Source organism: Oncorhynchus nerka, linkage group LG1, assembly GCF_034236695.1.
Source record: "Oncorhynchus nerka isolate Pitt River linkage group LG1, Oner_Uvic_2.0, whole genome shotgun sequence".
NCBI lineage: Eukaryota > Metazoa > Chordata > Actinopteri > Salmoniformes > Salmonidae > Oncorhynchus > Oncorhynchus nerka.
In genome coordinates this window covers 32,903,263-32,926,448 of record NC_088396.1, presented here as the reverse complement: position 1 = coordinate 32,926,448, position 23,186 = coordinate 32,903,263, and the positions used below count along the sequence as shown (strand labels likewise).

At 41.5% G+C, this 23,186-nt stretch overlaps 1 protein-coding gene across 1 annotated transcript; it reads right to left on the bottom strand.

The window, feature by feature from the left end:
• Positions 1 to 2,393: 2,393 nt before the first annotated feature.
• LOC115129488 (interleukin-1 receptor type 2-like) lies at positions 2,394 to 22,722 on the bottom strand. Its single transcript, XM_065018238.1, has 7 exons — positions 22,649 to 22,722; positions 9,051 to 9,303; positions 8,779 to 8,959; positions 7,926 to 8,115; positions 3,858 to 3,920; positions 3,592 to 3,727; positions 2,394 to 3,416 (listed from the first exon to the last, which is right to left on the bottom strand). The coding sequence occupies exons 2-7, from the start codon at positions 9,239 to 9,241 to the stop codon at positions 3,407 to 3,409; spliced, it is 771 nt and encodes a 256-aa protein (XP_064874310.1). The 5' UTR covers positions 9,242 to 9,303; positions 22,649 to 22,722; the 3' UTR covers positions 2,394 to 3,406.
• Positions 22,723 to 23,186: the final 464 nt, after the last annotated feature.

Genomic DNA, 23,186 nt, shown 5'->3' with positions numbered 1-23,186 from the left:
AGTGCACCAGTCCCTCCTGCAGCAAAGCACCCCAACAACATGATGCTGCCACCCCCGTGCTTCACGGTTGGGATGGTGTACTTTGGATTGCAAGCCTCCCCCTTTTTCCTCCAAACGTAACCATTGTCATTATGGCCAAACAGTTCTATTTTTGTTTCATCAGACCAGAGGACATTTCTCCAAAAAGTACGATCTTTGTCCCCATGTGCAGTTGCAAACCTTAGTCTGGCTTTTTTATGGCGGTTTTGAAGCAGTGGATTCTTCCTTGCTGAGCGGCCTTACAGGTTATGTCGATATAGGACTTGTTTTACTGTGGATATAGATACTTTTGTACCTGTTTCCTCAAGGTCCTTTGCTGAAGTTCTGAGATTAATTTGCACGTTTCGCACCAAAGTACATTCTTCCCTAGCAGACAGAACGCGTCTCCTTCCTGAGAGGTATGACGGTTGCGTGGTCCCATGGTGTTTATACTTGCATACTATTATTTGTACAGATGAATATGGTACCTTCAGGCGTTGGACCAGAATTGTGGAGGTCTAACATGAGGTTTCTGAGGTTTTGGCTTTTTCCTTTTGATTTTCCCATGATGTCAAGAAAAGAGGCACTGAGTTTGAAGGTCGGCCTTGAAATACATCCACAGGTACACAGCTGGTAACAGCTGGTGTATGATGTCTAATATTAAGGAATTCTTAAGGTATTGCTCACCTGAGGTAGAGTACCTCATGATAAGCTGTAGATCTCACTATCTTCATCTATATTTTTCGTAGCCATCTAATTACCACCACAAACTGATGCTGGCACTAAGATCTCACTCAACAAGCTGTATAAGGCCATAAGCAAACAAGAAAATGCTAATCCAGAAACGGCTCTCTAGTGGCCGGGGACTTTAATGCAGGCAAACTTAAATCCGTTTAGCCTAATTTCTACCATCATTCACTAACATTTTCAACCTCTCCCTGACCGAGTCTGTAATACCTACATGTTTCAAGCAGACAACCACAGTCCCTGTGCCCAAGGAAGCGAAGAACAACCTGCCTAAATGATTACCACCCCGTAGCACTCACGTCGGTACCCGTGAAGTGCTTTGAAAGGCTGGTCATGGCTCACATCAACAACATCATCCCGGAAACCCTAGACCCACTCCAATTCGCATACCACCTCAACAGATCCACAGATGACGCTGTCTCAATTGCACTCCACACTGCCCTTTCCCACCTGGACAAAAGGAACACCTATGTGAGAATGCTGATAATTGACTACAGCTCAGCATTCAACACTATAGTGCCCACAAAGCTTATTACTAAGCTAAGGACTCTGGGACTAAACAACTCCCTCTGCAACCTGGACTTCCTGATGGGCCGCCCCCAGGTGGTAAGGGTAGGCAACAACACATCTGCCACGCTGATCCTCAACACTGGGGCCCCTCAGGGGTGCATGCTTAGTCCCCTCCTGTACTCCCTGTTCACCCACGACTGCGTGGCCATGCAAGCCTCCAACTCAATCATCATGTTTGCAGATGACACTACAGTGGTAGGCTTGATTACCAGCAACGACGAGATGGCCTACAGGGAGGAGGTGAGGGCCCTAGGAGTGTGGTGTCAGGAAAATAACTTCACACTCAACGTCAACAAAATGAAGGAGATAATCGTGGACTTCAGGAAACAGCAGAGGGAGCACCCCCCTATCCACATCGACGGGACAGTAGTGGAGAAGGTGGAAAGTTTTAAGTTCCTCGGCATACACATCACGGACAAACTGAAATGGTCCACCCACACAGACAGCGTGGTGAAGAAGGCGCAGCAGCGCCTCTTCAACCTCAGGAGGCTGAAGAAATTCGGCTTGTCACCAAAAACACTCACAAACTTTTACAGATGCACAATCGAGAGCATCCTGTCGGGCTGTATCACCGCCTGGTACGGCAACTGCTCCGCCCATAACCGTAAGGCTTTCCAGAGGGTAGTGAGGTCTGCACAACGCATCACCGGGGGTAAACTACCTGCCCTCCAGGACACCTACCTGCCCTGCAGGACACCTACACCACCTGATGTCACAGGAAGGCCAAAAAGATCATCAAGGGCAGCAACCACCCGAGCCACTGCCTGTTCACTCCGGCGCCGGATGAATGACCTACACACAATCCAACACCATCATTAAGTTTGCTGATGACACAACAGTGGTAGGCCTGATCACCGACAATGATGAGATAGCCTATAGAGAGGAGGTCAGAGACCTGGCAGTGTGGTGCCAGGACAACAACATCTCCCTCAATATGAGCAATGTCTATGTCCAAAAGGCTTCTTAACAGCTTCTACCCCCAAGCCATAAGACTGCTCAACAATTAATCAAATGCCCACCTGGACCATCTACATTGACCCCCCCCACACACACTTTGTTTTTACACTGCTGGTACCCTCTGTTTATTATCTATGTATAGTCACTTTACTCCTACTGTACCTACATGTACAAATAACCTTGACTAACCTGTACCCCTGCACATTAACTCAGTACTGGTACCCCCTGTATATAGCCTCGTTATTGTTATTTTATTGTGTTACTTTTCATTACATTTTTTACTTCAGTTGATTTAGAAAATATAACTCTATTTCTTGAACTGCATTGTCGGTTAAGGGCTTTAAGGGCTTGTAAGTAAGCATTTCACGGTAAGGTTGTTGTATTCGGAGCTTGTGACAAATACAATTTGATTTGATGTTCTGAAGTTTCAAAGCAAGCACTATGTATTCAGGGATATGGATCCTATCTTAATCTTAGTGGTATACCTGATACGATACCAACAGTTTAGATACTATACAATAGAACAATGCAGCAAACACTGCATTACACAGTAGTAGCTACACCATCGAGAGCACTGGTTGCATCACCACCTGGTATGGGAACTGCTTAGCCTCCGACTGCAAGGCATTGCAGAGGGTTGTGCGTACAGCCCAGTACATCACTGGGGCCAAGCTTCCTGCCATCCAGGACCTATATACTTGGCAGTGTCAGAAGAAGGCCCAAAGTCATAGACTGTTCTCTCTGCTACCGCACGGCAACGGTACCGGGGTGCCAAGTCTAGGTCCAAAAGACTCCTGAACAGCTTCTACCCCAAGCCATAAGACTCCTGAACAGCTAATGAAATTATTTGCATTATTTTCTTTTTTCTTCTTTAAAAATATACATTTTTAATTTATTTTTTACATCAGTTTATTTTAGTAAATACTTTCTTAACATTTATTTTTCTTAAAATGGCATTGTTGGTTAATGACTTGTAAGTAAGCATTTCACTGTTGTATTCGGTACGTGACAAATAACATTTAATTTAATACCAACGGGCAAGCATGGTGATGGTATTTAGATGGTTTGGGTATGCCTCGGGACCTGGACGACTTGACTTGTATTCTGCTCGATATCAGAGAATTCTACAGGAGAGTGTCATACCATCCGTCTGTGAGTTGAAGCTAAGGTGCAGCTGGATCATGCAGCAAGACAATGATCCAAAACACACAATCAAGTCTACATGAAAATTGTTGAAAAGCAACACATTTGTAGAATTCTTAGTGTGTATTGTGATGCTGTTGTGTTGTCTCAACCTACCTTTGTGATTCCTGAAAGACGCGCTCTGAGACAATTTTGGAAATTGAGTTATCTCGCGCTATCCAATTCAAATTTGCACAATGTTTATTCCCCACACTCGGGACAAACACCCGACACATCTTACTGATGGAAGAACCTAGGCGACAAACATTGAATTCTTTATTTGCATCATGAATTAAAAGAACTGTACAAACTCACGCACACACACACACACACAAAGATATGCACACACATATACAGTACATGTTCTATAGTGGCTTACTCACCCAAATCTGCTTTGATGATCTCATTGGCAGGTTCAACCACTTTGGGCTCCAGGCAATACTCCACTGAAATGATGACAATGATTCCAAAACATCATAGACAGACAGAAATATGCAGTCACATGACTCTATTGAAAATTGCCCTTTCTAAGCTCTCACAGAGCAAAGTTTCAAAGCAGCCTCTATGAAATCATAACCTCTGATTCAGGGTCATATACAATGCCTTCAGAAAGTATTCACACCCCTTGACTTTGTACACATTTTGTTGTGTTACAGCTTGAATTTAAAATTGATTCCATTTAGATGATTGTATCACAGGCCTACACACAATACCCCATCATGTCAAAGTGGAATTATGTTTTTCGAAATGGTTACAAAAAATGAAAAGCGGAAATGTCTTTAGTGTAAGTATTCAATGCCTTTGTTATGGCAAGCATAACTAAGTTCAGGAGTAACATTTTTCTGAACAAGTCACATAATAAGTTGCATGGACTCACTCCGTGTGCAATAACAATAATAATACATTTTAATAGATGTTTGAATGACTACCTCATGTTGTACCCCACACATACACTACAGTACAATTACATGTAAGGTCCTGTCACGTCCTGACCTTAGTTCCTTTTGTATGTCTCTGTTTTAGGTTGGTCAGGGCGTGAGTTAGGGTGGGCATTCTATGTTTTGTTCTATGTGTTTGGCCTGGTATGATTCCCAATCAGATGCAGCTGTCAATCGTTGTCTCTGATTGAGAACCATACTTAGGCAGCCTGGTTGCGCCCTTGAGTTGTGGGTAGTTGTTTTCTGTCTCTGTACCAGACAGAACTGTTTCGTGTTGGTCTTCTTTTTGTTTTTTTGGTCGTAGTGTTCTGAGTTCAAATAAATATACATCATGAACACGTACCACACTGCACTTTGGTCCTCTTCACCTTCTTCAACCCACGACAGCCGTTACAGAACTACCCACCAAAAATGGACCAAGCAGCGTGGTAACCAGGAGCAGCGTGGAATGGACTCATGGACATGGGAGGACATTCTGGACGGGAAGGGTTCCTACCCATGTGAGGAGATCCTGGCTGGAAGGGATCGCCTCCCATGGGAACAGGTGGAGGCAGCCAGGAGAGCGGAGGCAGCAGGTTACGTGAGCCAGCGCTTTGAGGGAACACGGCTGGCAAGGAAGCCCGAGAGGCAGCCCCAAAAAATGTCTTCGGGGGCGGCACACGGGGAGTGTGGCGAAGTCAGGTAGGAGACCTGAGCCAACTCCCTGTGCTTACCGTGGAGAGAGGTTGACCGGGCACCGTGTTATGCCGTAAGGCGCACGGTGCCCCCAGTGCACAGGCATTGCCCGGTGCGCTACATCGCAGCTCCTCGTATCGGCCTGGCTAGAATGGGCATCGAGCCAGGAGTAATGAAGCCGGGTCAGCGCATCTGGTCTCCAGTGCCTCTCCTCGGCCCGGATTATATGGCACCAGCCCCACGCACGGTGTCCCCGGTTCGCCAGCACAGCCCAGTGCGGTCTGTTCCACCCCGCCGCACTTGCCGGGCTACAGGTAGTATCCAGCCAGGACAGGTTGTGCAGGCTCGGTGCTCAAGACCAGTGCGCCTCCACGGTCCGGTCTATCTGGTGCCTCCTCCACGCACCAGGCCTCCTGTGGCAGCCCCACGCACCAGGCTGTCTCTCCGTCTCCTCCCTCCAGGTGCTCCCTCCTGTCCAGCGCTTCCAGAGCCGCCCGTCAGTCAGGAGCTGCCAGAGCCGCCAGTCAGTCAGGAGCTGCCAGAGCCGCCCGTCATTCAGGAGCTGCCAGAGTCGCCCGTCATTCAGGAGCTGCCAGAGTCGCCCGTCGCTGCCAGAGCCGCCCGTCGCTGCCAGAGCCGCCCGTCGCTGCCAGAGCCGCCCGTCGCTCCGTCGCTGCCAGAGCCGCCCGTCGCTGCCAGAGCCGCCCGTCTATTTGGGGCCCGCTGAAAGGGTCTCCAGTCCGGGATCAGCGGCGAGGGTCGCCGCTCCAAAGGCGCCACCTAAGTGGGCCGAGACTAAGGTGGAGTGGGGTCCACGTCCCACGCCAGAGCCGCCACCGCGGACAGATGCCCACCCAGACCCTCCCCTATGGGTTTAGGTTTTGCGGCCGGAGTCCGCACCTTTGGGGGGGGGGGGGGTACTGTCACGTCCTGACCTTAGTTCCTTTTGTATGTCTCTGTTTTAGGTTGTTCAGGGCGTGAGTTGGGGTGGGCATTCTATGTTTGTATTTCTATGTATTTGGCCTGGTATGGTTCCCAATTGTTGTCTCTGATTGAGAATCATACTTAGGCAGCCTGGTTTCGCCCTTGAGTTGTGGGTAGTTGTTTTCTGTCTCTGTGTCTGCACCAGACAGAACTGTTCCGTGTTGGTCTATTTTTGTTATTTTGGTCGTAGTGTTCTGAGTTAAAATAAATATACATCATGATATCACGTTCTGACCTTTATTTCCTTTTTTGTCATTATTTAGTATGGTCAGGGCGTGAGTTGGGGTGGGCAGTCTATGTTTGTTTTTCTATGATTTGGGTATTTCTATGTTTCGGCCTAGTATGGTTCTCAATCAGAGGCAGGTGTCATGGGTTTCACTGTGTGTTGGTGGGTGATTGTTCCTGTCTCTGTAGTTGCACGAGATAGGACTGTTTTGGGTTTTCACGTTTTCTTGTTTTTGTATTCAGTTGTTCATGTGTACATTTACGTATTAAAAGAACCATGGACACTTACCCCGCCGCATATTGGTCCTCTGATCCTTTTCGCCTCTCCTCTTCTTCCGAAGAGGAGGAAATCCATTACACATGAACACGTACCACTCTGCACTTTAGTCCTCTTCACCTTCTTCAACCCACGACAGCCGTTACAGGTCCCTCAGTCGAGTAGTGCATTTCAAACACAGATTCAACCACAAAGACCAGGGAAGTTTTCCAATGCCTCGCAAAGAAGGGCAACTATTGGTAGATGGGTAAAAAAATAAAGCAGGCATTGAATATCCCTTTGAGCATGGTGAAATAAGTTCAGGAGTAAAATTAATTACACTCACTGCAAAGATACAGGTTGTCGGAGAGGAAGGAAACCGCTTAGGGATTTCGCCATGATGCCAATGGTGACTTTAAAACAGTTATGGACTTTAATGGATGTGATAGGAAGAAACTGAGGATGGATCAACAACATTATAGTTACTCCACAATACTAACCTGATTGACAGGGCTCATGAAGGAAGCCTATACAGAATAAAAAATATTCTAAAACATGCATCCTGATTGCGACAAGGCACTAAAGTAATACTGCAAAACATGTGGCAAAGCAATTCACTTCTTGTTCTGAATACGAAGTGTTATGTTTGTGGAAAATCCAATGCAACACATTACTGACTACCACTTTCCCTATTTTCAAACACAGTGGTCGCTGCATCATGTTATGGGTATGCCTGTCGTTAAGGACTGGGGAGTTTTTTATTATAAAAAGAAACGGAATTCAGCTAAACACAGGCAAAATTGTGGACTAAAACCTGGTTCCGTCTGCTTTCCAACAGGCACTAGGAGATGAATTCACCATTCAGCAGGTCAATAACCTTAAACACAAATCTATACTGAAGTTGCTAACAAAGAAAACTGTGAATGTTCCTGAGTGACCGATTTACAGGTTAGAATGAAATCTGCTTGAAAATCTATGGCAAGACCTGAAAATGGTTGTCAAGCAATGATCAACAACCAATTTTAAAGCATTTTGAAAAGAATAATGGGGAAATGTTGCACAATCCAGGGGTGGAAAGCTCTTAGAGACTTACCCAGATAGACTCACAGCTATAATCGCAAAAAAGGTGATTCTAACTTGTATTGACTCAGGGAGTTGAATACTTATGTAGATTCTTGACAAAAAAATGACAATTAAATCTATTTTAATCCCACTTTGCAACACAAGTTGTGGAAAAGGTCAACGTGTGTGAATACTTTCTGAAGTTACTGTCTCTGTAATGGCTGTGGTAAGGATTGGGGGTATATGGTAATAATCTGTTCCTAGATCTGTGGTTAGGGACAACTTTTATGAGCTGTGCCAACAATACTCACCGTCCACCATACTGTTGATGGTCTCTGAGATCCTGCCGCTGAACCCTTCCAAGTTAAAGGTCATGGTGCAGGTGTAGAACGCATGATCCTCAAGGGTGACCACTTCTACTCGGAGTAACTCCACAGCACTGTGACTGACATAACTAAACCTGTTCCACAAGGGATCATCTTCCACAATGGGTTCACAGCCCTGACAGGGTTAAAATAGAAATGCACACTGAAAGGTAGTGGTAATGGAATATGGCTAGTAGTACAAAATGAATATACAATTACAGATAAGTTCTGATGTCTTACCTTAGAAGAACTACTCTCAGAACAATTCAATGCAGTACAATATGTGAGAGCAATGAACAATGTAAAGGGTATGTGCAGTACTGTGTCTGTTGGAACATTGTCTCAAATGTAGTCATAAGTTTTCACTAGTAGTAATAACCCTACATTCCTATAGTTTTAACACAAATTAAGCATACATAGAGACTGACTGGATAGCTGAAACGAAAGAGTTCAAACAGACTTTCCAGCACTGTCAGGAAAGGGCAGACTGGGACCAGAAATCCGCCCGGGCGTTTCTGACTCACCGGACCATTTTTCCCTTGAGGCCCGACATTGGCCCATTTTCTTTCCTTGAGGCCCCCAAAAGGCCAGTTTTTGTCATTGTGGCCCCAATTATTAGCCAGATAATTGTATTTTTGTACAAAAAAAACTAGTTAGACAATTCCATGGGGCTAAAAATGGACCAGCCCATCCACCATTTTCTCAAAATGCCAGATGGCTAGTCCGCCCCTGCTGTCAGGCGTCCCCTCTCAACACTCTCCTATTGCACTGCACTGTCTGTTTACCCCATTGGACTCACCTTGTACCACTGGATGGAGTAGTTGTCTACTTCCCTGATATGCTCACTCAATGGGCAGTTCAGGAAAGAGGTGGCTGTGTTGGTCAGGACCTGTTGGGCCTTTTCTGGTCGACCGCATTCTTCTGGGTTGGTGTGGTTCACAATCAGTAAGGCAACCTTCTTGTAGCACTCAGATGGTAGTCTGTTATTAAAGGTAACAGGAAAGATTTACACCACACACTCATATACACACACATATACACACACACAGCAGACAAATGTATAGCCCCTACCTCACAACACACTCATAGTCTCCAGCATCTTCCATCGTGATGTTAAAAATCCAGAGTGTCTTCCCCCGCACCAGAGTCTTTCCTGTCTCCCTGGTCAGCTCTGTCCCAGTCCTTAGGTAATACCATGAGATGTTATAGGGGATACTGCGGTTGTCAGACACGTTGAGGTCCAACAGGGTGGATGTCAACATGGCAGCATTACCGGAAACTGAAAAGACCCACTCAGTCTCTCGTCCTTTGTCCTCACATAGCTCTGCAAACAAAGAGTCTATAGAGTAAAGACAAACATGCAGTACAGGGACTGTTTGAGGACCACCATCTTATTTAACTTTTCTAGGATATTGGAATTTTGGATGAAAAGCATGCCCATATTCAACTGCCTGCTACTCATCCCCAGAAGATATGATATGCATATTATTAGTAGATATGGATAAAAAGCACTCTGAAATTTCTAAAACTGTTTGAATCATGTCTGTGAGTATAACAGAACTTATGTAGCAGAAGCGAAACCCCGAGGACAAACCATTCAGATTCTTTTTTTGAGGTCGCCCTCTTTTCAATGGGTTTTCATTGGGAATACAGATTTCTAAGGGTCTTGCTTGCAGTTCCTACCGCTTCCACTGGATGTCACCAGTCTTTAGAAATTGGTTGAGGTTATTCCTTTGTGTAATGAAGAAGTACAGCCATCTTGAACGAGGTTCACTTCATGTGTACTGTTTGATAGAGGCGCATGACCAGAAAGCATGCTTCAGTTTATTTTCTTCCTGTATTGAACACAGATCTGCTAAATGACTTAAATGTAAATGTAGATCATCTCGTCTTCAATTTGATCGATTATTTACTTTAGAAAATACCTAAAGTTGTATTACAAAAGTAGTTTGAAATGTTTTGGCAAAGTTTACAGGTAACTTTTGAGATATTTTGTAGTCACGTTGCGCAAGTTGGAACCGGTGTTTTTCTGGATCTAACGCGCCAATTAAATGGACATTTTGGATATATATGGACGGAATTAATCGAAATAAAGGACCATTTGTGATGTTTATGGGACATATTGGAGTGCCAACAGAAGAAGCTCGTCAAAGGCATGATTTATATTTTTATTTCTGCATTTTGTGTCGCGCCTGCAGGGTTGAAATGTTTTCTCTCTTTTGTTTATGGAGGTGCTAATGGCCTCGTTTGCTTTTGCCGAAAAGCCTTTTTGAAATCTGACATGTTGGCTGGATTCACAACACGTGTAGCTTTAATTTGGTATCTTACATGTGTGATTTCATGAAAGATTGATTTTTATAGGAATTTATTTGAATTTGGCACTCTGCATTTTCTCTGGCTTTTGGCCAAGTGGGACGCTACCGTCCCACATATCCCAGAGGGGTTAATGAGGCCACCTCTTAAAGAACAGAATATGTTGGGGAAATTATGCACACCAAAAAGTATGCAATTATTACGCGTGTCATGTAGCATGCATAGACAGAGTTTTTACAGAGAGGGTCCTTTCAAAATATATCTCTTCACAACAAATGTTCATTTTTTTTTAACACTGATGGTGTTAAATCAATACTGAAATTGTTGAGTCTGTGGACCCGTATAGACACCAAAACAGTGTTAAATTAACAGACCATTTAGTGTAAAGCCTTATTCAAATATTTTCCACAGTGTCTTGCCTTTCGAGCAAATTGTAGAGTTACCACCCATGACTGTATTTGTTAGTGACAGAGAAATTATTACTGTATTCGTCCATTTTTGTTCCTTAGGATTTCAAAAAGTGAGATCTGAAGTGAATATGTTGTCATAAAAAATTATGTTTCATAACGCCTTAGTTTGCAGGCATAGTTTTAACCTAATACAGGGGCCTGAAACTCATACACGCCACTTTGAACTAAAACCATGCTCATCATCATATTTCCCAGCATGCTCTATTTCAGGATTCTTTTTTTATTTTATTTTTTGTTTCAATATTGTTGTGACTTGACTATCATTAATGTGATGACTGTTATTTATCGAATGAACAAACTATGTTAAATTGTTATTCGATTTAAAATAATCATGTAACAATTAACTCGTTATGAATTTGGGACACCACAGAAGAAGTTGTTTAACATGATAGCATCTCCTGAAATAAACTCAAAGATATATATATGAATAATATATCGATAACAGTCACTTAGTAACCATTACCTCATAGCAGTACCATTCTGAATGTTGCATACTCCTTGATATCTGAAAGAACCCTAACCTCACGAATCAGCATTATGCAAATTGGCTTAATTATTTATTTACTAACTAACTAAATAATAACACAGAATCCATACATACACACTTACATGAGATAAAAAATCCCTAGTGGACTGACAAGATATGACGGCTTGTTACACATATGCAGAGGGAGGGGTAGATAAAGAGAGGGAGAGACAAAGAGAGTCAAACTTATCGTACATTTGTAAACTACCTTCAAATTAATAATAATACTTTGCTCAAGAACCACCTCTCATTTGGGTAAGGAACGCAATGTATTTATGTGTAGATGTCTTTGTTCGTCGTCTATCTCTGTTGGACTCGATTGATCATTCTATGGGAAACGGGGTCGTTGTCTTTAGTGTCCCATTCGGTCTAAGGCCCGGCTTGTCCACAAGAGGTCACAATGTCCTTCTTCTTTGTAGAGCTTCTCTGGTAGTGAAGTGTTTGTTAGGCCAGATACTTTAGATGCACCAACGATTGTATGAGATGGAATGTTTTCCTTCCCACCTCGTGTCTTTAGTAAAAGTTCTAGGTCCACTTTTACATGCACAGCTGCAAACTGAATGTTTATGGTCTCGTAGTGGAGGTTATCTTCTCACTTAGTGTTGGTTTTCAGAGTTTCCAACCATTTCATAACGTCCAGCTCGCGATTCCCGTCGGCTGGTCTGGTAGTTTCAACCATTTGTAACGTCCATCTCCGTTCGTCTGCTGGTCTCAATGATTTATTATTCAGTGTTCAGCTCCCGACCACTTTACACGCCAGTAGTAACCCAGCAATGTACTGGTCTCACCATTTTCAGCAGTGTAGCCACCGCTCCACACTTTCTGGTCTGAATATGTTCATTCTTAGCGAGTCTTTTTAAGCACTCTGGTCGGAAAGGTGGTTCCATCACACTGACACGCTCTTCTGACCTCATTAGGGGCGTGGTTTAGTTAATGTGACTAAAATCATATTTCTATCTTTTCAAAAATAGTTTCATTGTTCTTCATATTGTATTGACATCCTATGGGATGGAAACTATACAGATAAAATATGTACACTTTCCAAGCTACAGTTATTTCGTTATCCCATCCATGAGGTCACAAAAGAATAAACAATATGACAGGATTATTCTTTAGATCCCCACGTGCCATTCTTAACATTCCTATCTTATGAATATTGTTCCAAAGTTTATTTTTTGTCTGTTGGAGTTTTTGGGCGCAAAATGTCTCTGTAACAAAGGAATTACAATCTTAATACTTATTTTCCACCATAATTTGCAAATAAATTCATTAAAAATCCTACAATGTGATTTTCTGGATTTTTTTTTCTTTTTTCTAATTTTGTCTGTCATAGTTGAAGTGTACCTACGATGAAAATTACAGGCCTCTCTCATATTTTTAAGTGGGAGAACTTGCACAATTGGTGGCTGACTAAATACTTTTTTGCCCCACTGTATACAGTGGGGAGAACAAGTATTTGATACACTGCCAATTTTGCAGGTTTTCCTACTTACAAAGCATGTAGAGGTCTGTAATTTTTATCATAGGTACACTTCAACTGTGAGAGACGGAATCTAAAACAAAAATCCAGAAAATCACATTGTATGATTTTTAAGTAATTCATTTGCATTTTATTGCATGACATAAGTATTTGATACATCAGAAAAGCAGAACTTAATATTTGGTACAGAAACCTTTGTTTGCAATTACAGAGATCATACGTTTCCTGTAGTTCTTGACCAGGTTTGCACACACTGCAGCAGGGATGTTGGCCCACTCCTCCATACAGACCTTCTCCAGATCCTTCAGGTTTCGGGGCTGTCGCTGGGCAATACGGACTTTCAGCTCCCTCCAAAGATTTTCTATTGGGTTCAGGTCTGGAGACTGGCTAGGCCACTCCAGGACCTTGAGATGCTTCTTACGGAGCCACTCCTTAATTGCCCTGGCTGTGTGTTTTGGGTCGTTGTCATGCTGGAAGACCCAGCCACGACCCATCTTCAAAGCTCTTACTGAGGGAAGAAGGTTGTTGGCCAAGATCTCGCGATACATGGCCCCATTCATCCTCCCCTCAATACGGTGCAGTTGTCCTGTCCCCTTTGCAGAAAAGCATCCCCAAAGAATGATGTTTCCACCTCCATGCTTCACGGTTGGGATGGTGTTCTTGGGGTTGTACTCATCCTTCTTCTTCCTCCAAACACGGCGAGTGGAGTTTAGACCAAAAAGCTCTATTTTTGTCTCATCAGACCACATGACCTTCTACCATTCCTCCTCTGGATCATCCAGATGGTCATTGGCAAACTTCAGACAGGCCTGGACATGCGCTGGCTTGAGCAGGGGGACCTTGCGTGCACTGCAGGATTTTAATCCATGACGGCGTAGTGTGTTACTAATGGTTTTCTTTGAGACTGTGGTCCCAGCTCTCTTCAGGTCATTGACCAGGTCCTGCCGTGTAGTTCTGGGCTGATCTCTCACCTTCCTCATGATCATTGATGCCCCACGAGGTGAGATCTTGCATGGAGCCCCAGACCGAGGGTGATTGACCGTCATCTTGAACTTCTTCCATTTTCTAATAATTGCGCCAACAGTTGTTGCCTTCTCACCAAGCTGCTTGCCTATTGTCCTGTAGCCCATCCTAGCCCTGTGCAGGTCTACAATTTTATCCCTGATGTCCTTACACAGCTCTCTAGTCTTGGCCATTGTGGAGAGGTTGGAGTCTGTTTGATTGAGTGTGTAGACAGGTGTCTTTTATACAGGTAACGAGTTCAAACAGGTGCAGTTAATACAGGTAATGAGTGGAGAACAGGAGGGCTTCTTAAAGAAAAACTAACAGGTCTGTAAGAGCCGGAATTCTTACTGGTTGGTAGGTGATCAAATACTTATGTCATGCAATAAAATGCAAATGAATTACTTAAAAATCATACAATGTGATTTTCTGGATTTTTGTTTTAGATTCCGTCTCTCACAGTTGAAGTGTACCTATGATAAAAATTACAGACCTCTACCTGCTTTGTAAGTAGGAAAACCTGCAATATCGGCAGTGTATCAAATACTTGTTCTCCCCACTGTATATTTTTATTTCACCTTTATTTAACCAGGTAGGCCAGTTGAGAACAAGTTCTCCTTTACAACTGCGACCTGGCCAAGATAAAGCAAAAGCAGTGTGAAACAAACAACACAGAGTTACACCTGGAATAAACAAACATACAGTCAATAATACAATATATATATTTTTTTTTATACATAGTGGTGGAATAATTACAATTGATCTATTAAACACTGGAGTGACATATGTGCAGAAGATGAATGTGCAAGTAGAGATACTGAGGTGTAAAAAAATATATAATATGGGGATGAGGTAGTTGGGTGGGCTATACAGGTGCAATGATCGGTAAGCTGCTCTGACAGCTGATGCATAAAGTTAGTGAGGGAGATATAACACTCCAGCTTCAGTGATTTTTGCAATTCGTTCCAGTCATTGGCAGCAGAGAACTGGAAGGAAAGGCGGCCAAAGGAGGAGTTGGCTTTGGGGATGACCAGTGAAATACACCTGCTGGAGTGTGTGCTACGGGTGGGTGCTGCTATGGTGACCAGTGAGCTGAGATAAGGCGGGAGCCAGAGGGAGAGTTTCCCCTCCTGCCTTATTTAGACGGGGTGTGAAAGTGTCAGAAAACCTGCCCAGCCCCCCACTCCTCTCCTGTGGGAGAGAGGGTGGGTCTCTGGCTGTCTGTCATCTATTTGCCAAGATTATCCAAGGCCTTAGATACTCAGCAAGGAGAGAGTCAATATCTATGACAATATCTATGTTTGTGCAAGTACATTGATTGATTGATTAATCTTATGCTACACAAAGACAAATAAGTGTGTGTACCCCTTTAGCAACAAATCTAAACCTTTTATTCTGAGAGTGTACAGTAATACAAGGACCACCTCAGGCCTGCAAGTCACATTATGCTGTCTTACAAGGTGATGTGTAATTCCTATTGAAATCCAATCAGTGGGTGGAGATCCAACTGTTGGAAAATGAATTCACCTGCAACCTGCATTCAGAATGACTGTCAGGGTTAGGAACATTAGGAACTAACTGATTTGAACTAAGTGATTGGATTAGTTTAGAAAAATGTATGTAGTTTATCTTTGTGTAGTATACGATAAATCAGTCAATCAATGTATGTGCACAAACATAGATATTGTAACAAACAATTCTAAAATGTCAACTTGTAATAGAGAATGCTGGGAAGTAATAATCAACATAGTTTTGGTTCAAAGTGATGTGTATGTGTTTCAGGCCCCTGTATTAGAGTAAAACTAGGCCCTCAAAATAAGGTCTTATTAAAGACGTATGGTATTATGATAAATATATATATTTTTTATGATAGCCTTCACTTAGGATCTCAATGTGTACTGTGGAATGGCGCCGGAGAGGATGGCTGATGTTTTACGTGCTCCTAACCAACTGTGTTATTTTGTTCATTTTTTTGCGTTGTTTGTAACTTATTTTGTAACTTATTTTGTACATAATGTTGCTGCTACTGTCTCTTATGACCGAAAATAACTTCTGGACATCAGAACAGCGATTACTCACCACGAACTGGTAGAAGCTTTTTCCTTTAAAGAGTCCGACTAGAAGGATATACTGCTTTCCCGGGAACAGGCCCAAATCCCCATCATTTGCGTGAAGAGAAGGGGGCAGAGGTTTGGCTGCCAGCTAAGAATTCGTAGGTGAGCGAATAAACCCCCACTGCCATCCGTTCTATTGGTGAACATGCAATCATTGTAAAAACAAAATCGATGACCTACGAGCAAGATCAAACTACCAACGGGACATTAAAAACTGTAATATCTTATGTTTCACTGAGTCGTGGCTGAACGACGACATGAACAACATACAGACGGCAGGTTTTACACTGTATCAGCAGGATAGAACAGCAGCCGATGGTAAGACATTATACCTGTTGTCGGAATACAACAGGATATAATGAGGACTGCATGAAATATGTCTTGTATGTAATGAACATTTTAAAAAAGGGACTGATCTTGCGATATATTTTGGTTGTTTTCTCTTCTTTTTTTCATAAAAAAATAAATACATTTAACGAACAATTGAATCCAATAAACTGAGCAGACTGGGCTGACTTACTTATAACCTTGCTAGGACTTATGAGCATGCATGTATAAGATTGTGCTGTTATTATTTATAACAGCACAATCAGCTCCAGGTCATCTACAAGTCCATGCTAGGTAAAGCTCCGCCTTATCTCAGTTCACTGGTCACGATGGCAACACCCACCCGTAGCACGCGCTCCAGCAGGTGTATCTCACTGATCATCCCTAAAGCCAACACCTCATTTGGCCGCCTTTCGTTCCAGTTCTCTGCTGCCTGTGACTGGAACGAATTGCAAAAATCGCTGAAGTTGGAGACTTTTATCTCCCTCACCAACTTCAAACATCTGCTATCTGAGCAGCCAACCGATCGCTGCAGCTGTACATAGTCTATCGGTAAATAGCCCACCCATTTTTACCTACCTCATCCCCATACTGTTTTTATTTATTTAATTTTCTGCTCTTTTGCACACCAATATCTCTACCTGTACATGACCATCTGATCATTTATCACTCCAGTGTTAATCTGCAAAATTGTAATTATTCGCCTACCTCCTCATGCCTTTTGCACACAATGTATATAGACTCTCTTTTTTTTCTACTGTGTTATTGACTCGTTAATTGTTTACTCCATGTGTAACTCTGTGTTGTCTGTTCACACTGCTATGCTTTATCTTGGCCAGGTCGCAGTTGCAAATGAGAACTTGTTCTCAACTAGCCTACCTGGTTAAATAAAGGTGAAATAAATAAAAAAATCTATTATTGTTACTATACATATTTTTTCCTGACTGTTTTCCATGTTATTTGGTTAGTTCTCTTATGCATCCTCATAGATAATTATGTTATCATGGGACTGCACATTTTTTCCCTCTGACCAACACCAATTGGCGGCCAAGGGTTTGCCTTATGACGCACCTTTGCGTCCTGAGTCAGGGAGATGGTCTGATGGTCTTAGTGACAACAGACCTAGATATGGGGGGAGGTTTTAGTTGGTAGAATATTAGGACAATTGGAGATTTACAAAGTTGCAGCTACAGTATGCTAAACAGTGCACATTATTATGGTACGGCTATATGGACACTTAATAATCACAGTGCTTTATAATGGTAAGATTACAAACATTGGTTGTGGTAAGTATAATTGAAACTTGGGTATCATTACGGTAAGTGGGGAAATAAGTATAGCAAGTTATAATTGTAATGGCTTAGCAGATCATAAAAATAATATCAATTTTTACATGGCTAAAAGAGAAACAATATAATATCTATTGTTTACAGGAAACTCATTCTACAAATATAGATGAGGTTGGGTGGAAAAGGGACTGGGAGGTAGAAATATATTTTCGTCATAGTCAAAATAACTCAAAAGGGGTGATTATACTAATTAATACAAATTTTGATCTTTTAAATATGCTATTGGACCAAAAACAGATCTCATTCTACAAACAGAAATCATTCTACAAACTATCACTCTCAAGCACTTAAGGAGCTTACAAAGTTCATGGATACATTAGAACTAGTGGATATATGGAGGTTTAAAAACCCAGACCTAGAGAGATATACATGGAGGAGGCTTTATCAAGCTATCCATCTTGATTACTTCCTAGTCTCGTTCCTGTTGGCATCAAAAGTTTAAAAAGTATTAATATGAGACAATACGATCGTACCACCATCTAATTGGCCTCCATAAAACTCTTACAGAATTTCAACGTGGACGGGGATATTGGAAATTTAATCAAAGCCTATTGGATGACAATTTGTTCTTAACTAAGACAAAATAATTAATCATTTACTTTTTTGTACAACATAGGTACAGCAGATCCTCTTATTGTATGGGACACTTTCAAATGTACTTTTAGAGGCCATTCAATACAATACACGCCATTAAAACAGTTTAGGTTTAGGTCAAAAGAGATTAGACTAATAAAGGAAATAGAGGAAGTAACAGAGCAGGTAGATGGTAATGGAAACTGTACTATAGAGACACAAAATAGGTTAGAGGAAAAACAAAAAGAAATGGAGGTACTTATTCAAGAACGATCAAGTGTAATGTATTACAAAAATAAAGCGAATTGGATGGAAAATGGGGAAAGATGCATTTTTGAATCTTCAACACAGAAATTCTACCAAAAATAATTTACAGAAACTCGTTACAAATGATGGTTATCCATGATTCACAAAATGATATTTTGTAAGATGACTCTAGTTTTTTCTTAAATCCGCAATCTGGATCTCTGCACAGTCTGATTGAAGATTTTGATCACTTTTCTAGCCTCTCTGGATTAAAACCTAATTATGACAAGTGTACCATATTACGTATTGAATCATTAAAAAAGACAGTGTTTACACTACCTTGTAGTTTACCAATAAAATGGTTTGATGGTGAAGTAGACATACTTGGTATTCACATCTCAAAAAATATAAATGAACTTACCTCAATTAATTTCAATAGAAAGTTAGCAAAAATAGATACGATTTTGTAACCATGGAGAGGTATGCTTGTGTATTTATGAAAAAATGACATTGATGAACTCTTTGGTCACAGTTTACTTACTTACTAATGGCATTGCCAACTCCAGATGATTTGTTTTAAAATCATATGAGCAAAGAATATTTCATTTGATTTAGAATGCTAAACCAGACCAAATTAAACGTGCCTATTTATATAATAAATTATTTTTGGGGGCTAAAATGATTAAATATTAAAGCTTTAAACCTCTCACTTAAAGCTTCACTCATACATAAGATATACTTAAACCCAAATGGTTCTCCAGTAGATTGTTAAGTAAAGTTCATCCTTTGTTAAAAAAAAATGCTTTTTTTCCGTCATAAAGATTAGAACTTCACATTTCAGAGTAATTGAAAATGACATTTTCTTTAAAGTATCACCCTTTCTTAAGCAAGCCATATAAAGCTGGTTACAATTTCAGTTTTATCCTCCAGAAAAGATAGAACATATATTACAACAAATGTTATGGTTAAACTCAAATATACTGATGAATATAAAACATTATTTATGAAAAAAAAAAAAAGGTATTATATTTATTAATGATATTATGAGTAGAAATTGAGGAGTTATATCACAAATGCAGTTATCGAAAATATATGGGAATATCTGCTCAATCCAAATTAACAACCAACTGATTGCAGCAGTTGGAGGAGGCAAGTGGAAAAGGGAGAAGGTAGGGAACTTGTTTGCCCGCCATATATTAAAGATACAAATTGGCTGAAAGGAATTGACAAAAATGTTGACAGATGCACCATACAGGCTGCAATATAAATGGGAGGAGATTTTCGATGTTCCAATTCCATGGCACATAGTTTATGAGCTGATACAAAAAATTACACTTGACTCAACACTTAAGAGTTTTTAAATTTAAATTATTGTATAAATTTCTTATCGTGACACAAGGCGAGACCCAGATGCTGACACAGGAGGCAGATGGTTGGAGTCTTACAATGTTTATTTATCCAAAAGGAGTAGGCAACGGATTACCAGGACGTGTACTCCAAGCATGCACTGACCAACTAGGAAGTGTCTTCACTGACATTTTCAACCTCTCCCTGTCTGAGTCTGTAATACCAAAATGTTTCAAGCAGACCACTATAGTCCCTGTGCCCAAGAACACTAAGGTAACCTGCCTAAATGACTACCGACCCGTGGCACTCACGTCTGTAGCCATGAAGTGCTTTGAAAGGCTGGTCATGGCCCTAGACCCACTCCAATTTGCATATCACCCTAACAAATCCACAGATAATGCAATCTCTATTACACTCCACACTGCCCTTTCCCACCTGGACAAAAGGAACACCTACAGCTGAAGTCGGAAGTTTACTTACACTTAGGTTGGAGTCATTAAAACTCGTTTTTCAACCACTCCACAAAATTCTTGTTAACAAACTATAGTTTTAGTCGGTTAGGGCATCTACTTTGTGCATGACACAAGTCATTTTTCCAACAATTGTTTACAGATCATTTCCCTTGTAATTCACTGTATCACAATGCCAGTGGGTCAGAAGTTTAGATACACTAAGTTGACTGTGCCTTTAAAGAGCTTGGAAAATTCCAGAAAATTATGCCATGGCTTTAGAAGCTTCTGATAGGCTAATTGACATAATTTGAGTCAATTGGAGGTGTATTTGTGGATGTATTTCAAGGCCTACCTTCAAACTCAGTGTCTCTTTGCTTGACATCATGGGAAAATCAAAAGAAATCAGCCAAGACATCAGAAAATAAATTGTGGACCTCCACAAATCTGGTTCATCGTTGGGAGCAATTTCCAAATGCCTGAAGGTACTACGTTCATCTGTACAAACAATAGTATGCAAGTATAAACACCATGGGACCACGCAGCCGTCATACCACTCAGGAAGGAGACGCGTTCTGTTGCAAAAAGTACAAATCAATCCCAGAACAACAGCAAAGGATCTTGGGAAGATGCTGGATGAAACAGGTACAAAAGTATCTTTATCCACAGTAAAATGAGTCCTATATCGACCTAACCTGAAAGGCCGCTCAGCAAGGAAAAAGCCACTGCTCCAAAACCGCCATAAAAAAGCCAGACTACAGTTTGCAACTGCACATGGAGACAAAGATTGTACTTTTTTGGAGAAATGTCCTCTGGTCTGATGAAACAAAAATAGAACTGTTTGGCCATAATGACCATCGTTATGTTAGGAGGAAAAAGGGGTAGGCTTGTAAGCCGAAGAATACCATCCCAACCGTGAAGCACGGGGGTGGCAGCATCATTTGTAGGGGTGCTTTGCTGCAGGAGGGACTGGTGCACTTCACAAAATAGATGGCATCATGAGGTTGGAAAATTATGTGGATTTATTGAAGCAACATCTCAAGACATCAGTCAGGAAGGTAAATCTTGGTTGCAAATGGGTATTCCAAATGGACAATGACCCCAAGCATACTTCCAAAGTTGTGGCAAAATGGCTTAAGGACAACAAAGTCAAGGTATTGGAGTGATCATCACAAAGCACTGACCTCAGTCCTATAGAAAACTTTTGGGCAGAACTGAAAAAGCGTGTGAGAGCAAGGAGGCCTACAAACCTGACTCAGTTACACCAGTTCTGTCAGGAGGAATGGGTCAAAATTCACCCAACTTATTGTGGGAAGCTTGTGGAAGGCTACCCTAAACGTTTGACCCAAGTTAAACAATTTAAAGGCAATGCCATCAAATACTAATTGAGTGTATGTAAACTTCTGACCCACTGGTAATGTGATGAAAGAAATAAAAGCTGAAATAAATCATTATCTCTTCTATTGTTCTGACATTTCACATTCTTAAAGTAAAGTGGTGATCCTAACTGACCTAAGACATGGGATTTTTACTCTGATTAAATGTCAGGAATTGTGAAAAACTGAGTTTAAATGTATTTGGCTAAGGTGTATGTAATCTTCCGACTTCAGCTGTATGTGAGAATGCTATTCATTCACTACAGCTCAGTGTTCAACACCATAGTGCCCTCATTGCTCATAACTAAGCTAAAGACCAAGGGACTGAACACCTCCCCCTGCAACTGGATCCTGGCTAAACAATATATGTAACAAGACATCCGCCACGCCGATCTTCAACACGGGGGCTCCTCGGGGGTGCGTGCTCAGTCCCCTCCTGTACTCCCTGTTCACTCATGACTGCACGGCCAGGCACGACTCCAACACCATCATTAAGTCTGGCTAAGGTTAAGGTGTATGTAAACTTCCGACTTCAACTGTATATATATTTTTAAATGATATTGTTGATGCAATTTCAATGGTGTTCGAGTTGCTTTTTGTGTTACCAAATGTTCTTGAGAGGATTTTACTGTATAACTTTTCACTGCATCCAAGTTACTTGACATAGGCGTTTCAAAGAGCTCTCAGTCAAGGCGAATTAATTCATATAATCTCACCGCCCACTCAGCCTGTCTTTTTAAACTTCCTGGTAGGTAGCCATGACATAAAAAGTACTTTTCAGAATGACTGTTCAGGAACTTTAAAACAGTGTTTTTTTTTAACACAGGAGAATTTGCTCTGTGCTATACCTTTGAGAACACAAGAAACATGCACACAAATATTTTCCAGGTTGCTGTATCAAAGGATATAATTCCATCAACACCCACCAGAGGTCAGAGTTAAATCATGACAAAGTGAAGGACCATGTTTCCGGATACAGGGCTGTTAACTTGATCCAGTTTAATTCAATCAGTACTTCTAGCTGTCCTCGTAACATGGTTGATTGATTGATTGATTGATGGCTGATGAATTATGTGGGTAAAGTTCATCCTACTTACCTCCTACTGCCTTGGAGTTGCCAGTGAGACAGAGGAGTGAGAAGAGCAAGAGCTGCAACCTCTGACTCCAATCCATAGCTGAAACAAAGAGACACACAGAATCACTTGTGAGTTTTAGTCACACATTGACATAATAGACTCAAACAAACTATCAGAATCTTCAGCAAGTGAAATGATAAGACACACAAAAGTACCATGCTTCTTTCTGACCATCCACTTAATCCCTTACTTGTCAACTGAATGTCTGTCTCCCACACAAACACACCCGAGAGCTACATAGCAAATTATCCAGTATTAAATCAACACTGAGTGTTAAATTAGCACTTAAAGTGTGGACCCCTATAGACATTGGAAAGTGTTAAATTAACACACTGCTTAGTGTAAAGAATATATATTTATATATTTATTTAATACCCCAGTGTCTATTCTGTCAAGTGAATTGTAGAGTTACAGCACTATCCATGACTGTATCTGTTAGTGACAGAGACATAGTTGTTGCATTCATCCATTTTCAGTCCAATAGCCTTCACCAAATGAG

What these genes read in the sequence shown, in the direction of transcription:
- LOC115129488 (XM_065018238.1), bottom strand. Translation starts at nt 9,241, where the DNA reads ATGTTGACATCCACCCTGTTGGACCTCAACGTGTCTGACAACCGCAGT. An exon ending in GACTATGAGTGTGTTGTGAG is followed by an intron (nt 8,960 to 9,050) that starts GTAGGGGCTATA and finishes CTTTAATAACAG; the next exon opens with ACTACCATCTGAGTGCTACA. An exon ending in ACTCCATCCAGTGGTACAAG is followed by an intron (nt 8,116 to 8,778) that starts GTGAGTCCAATG and finishes TAACCCTGTCAG; the next exon opens with GGCTGTGAACCCATTGTGGA.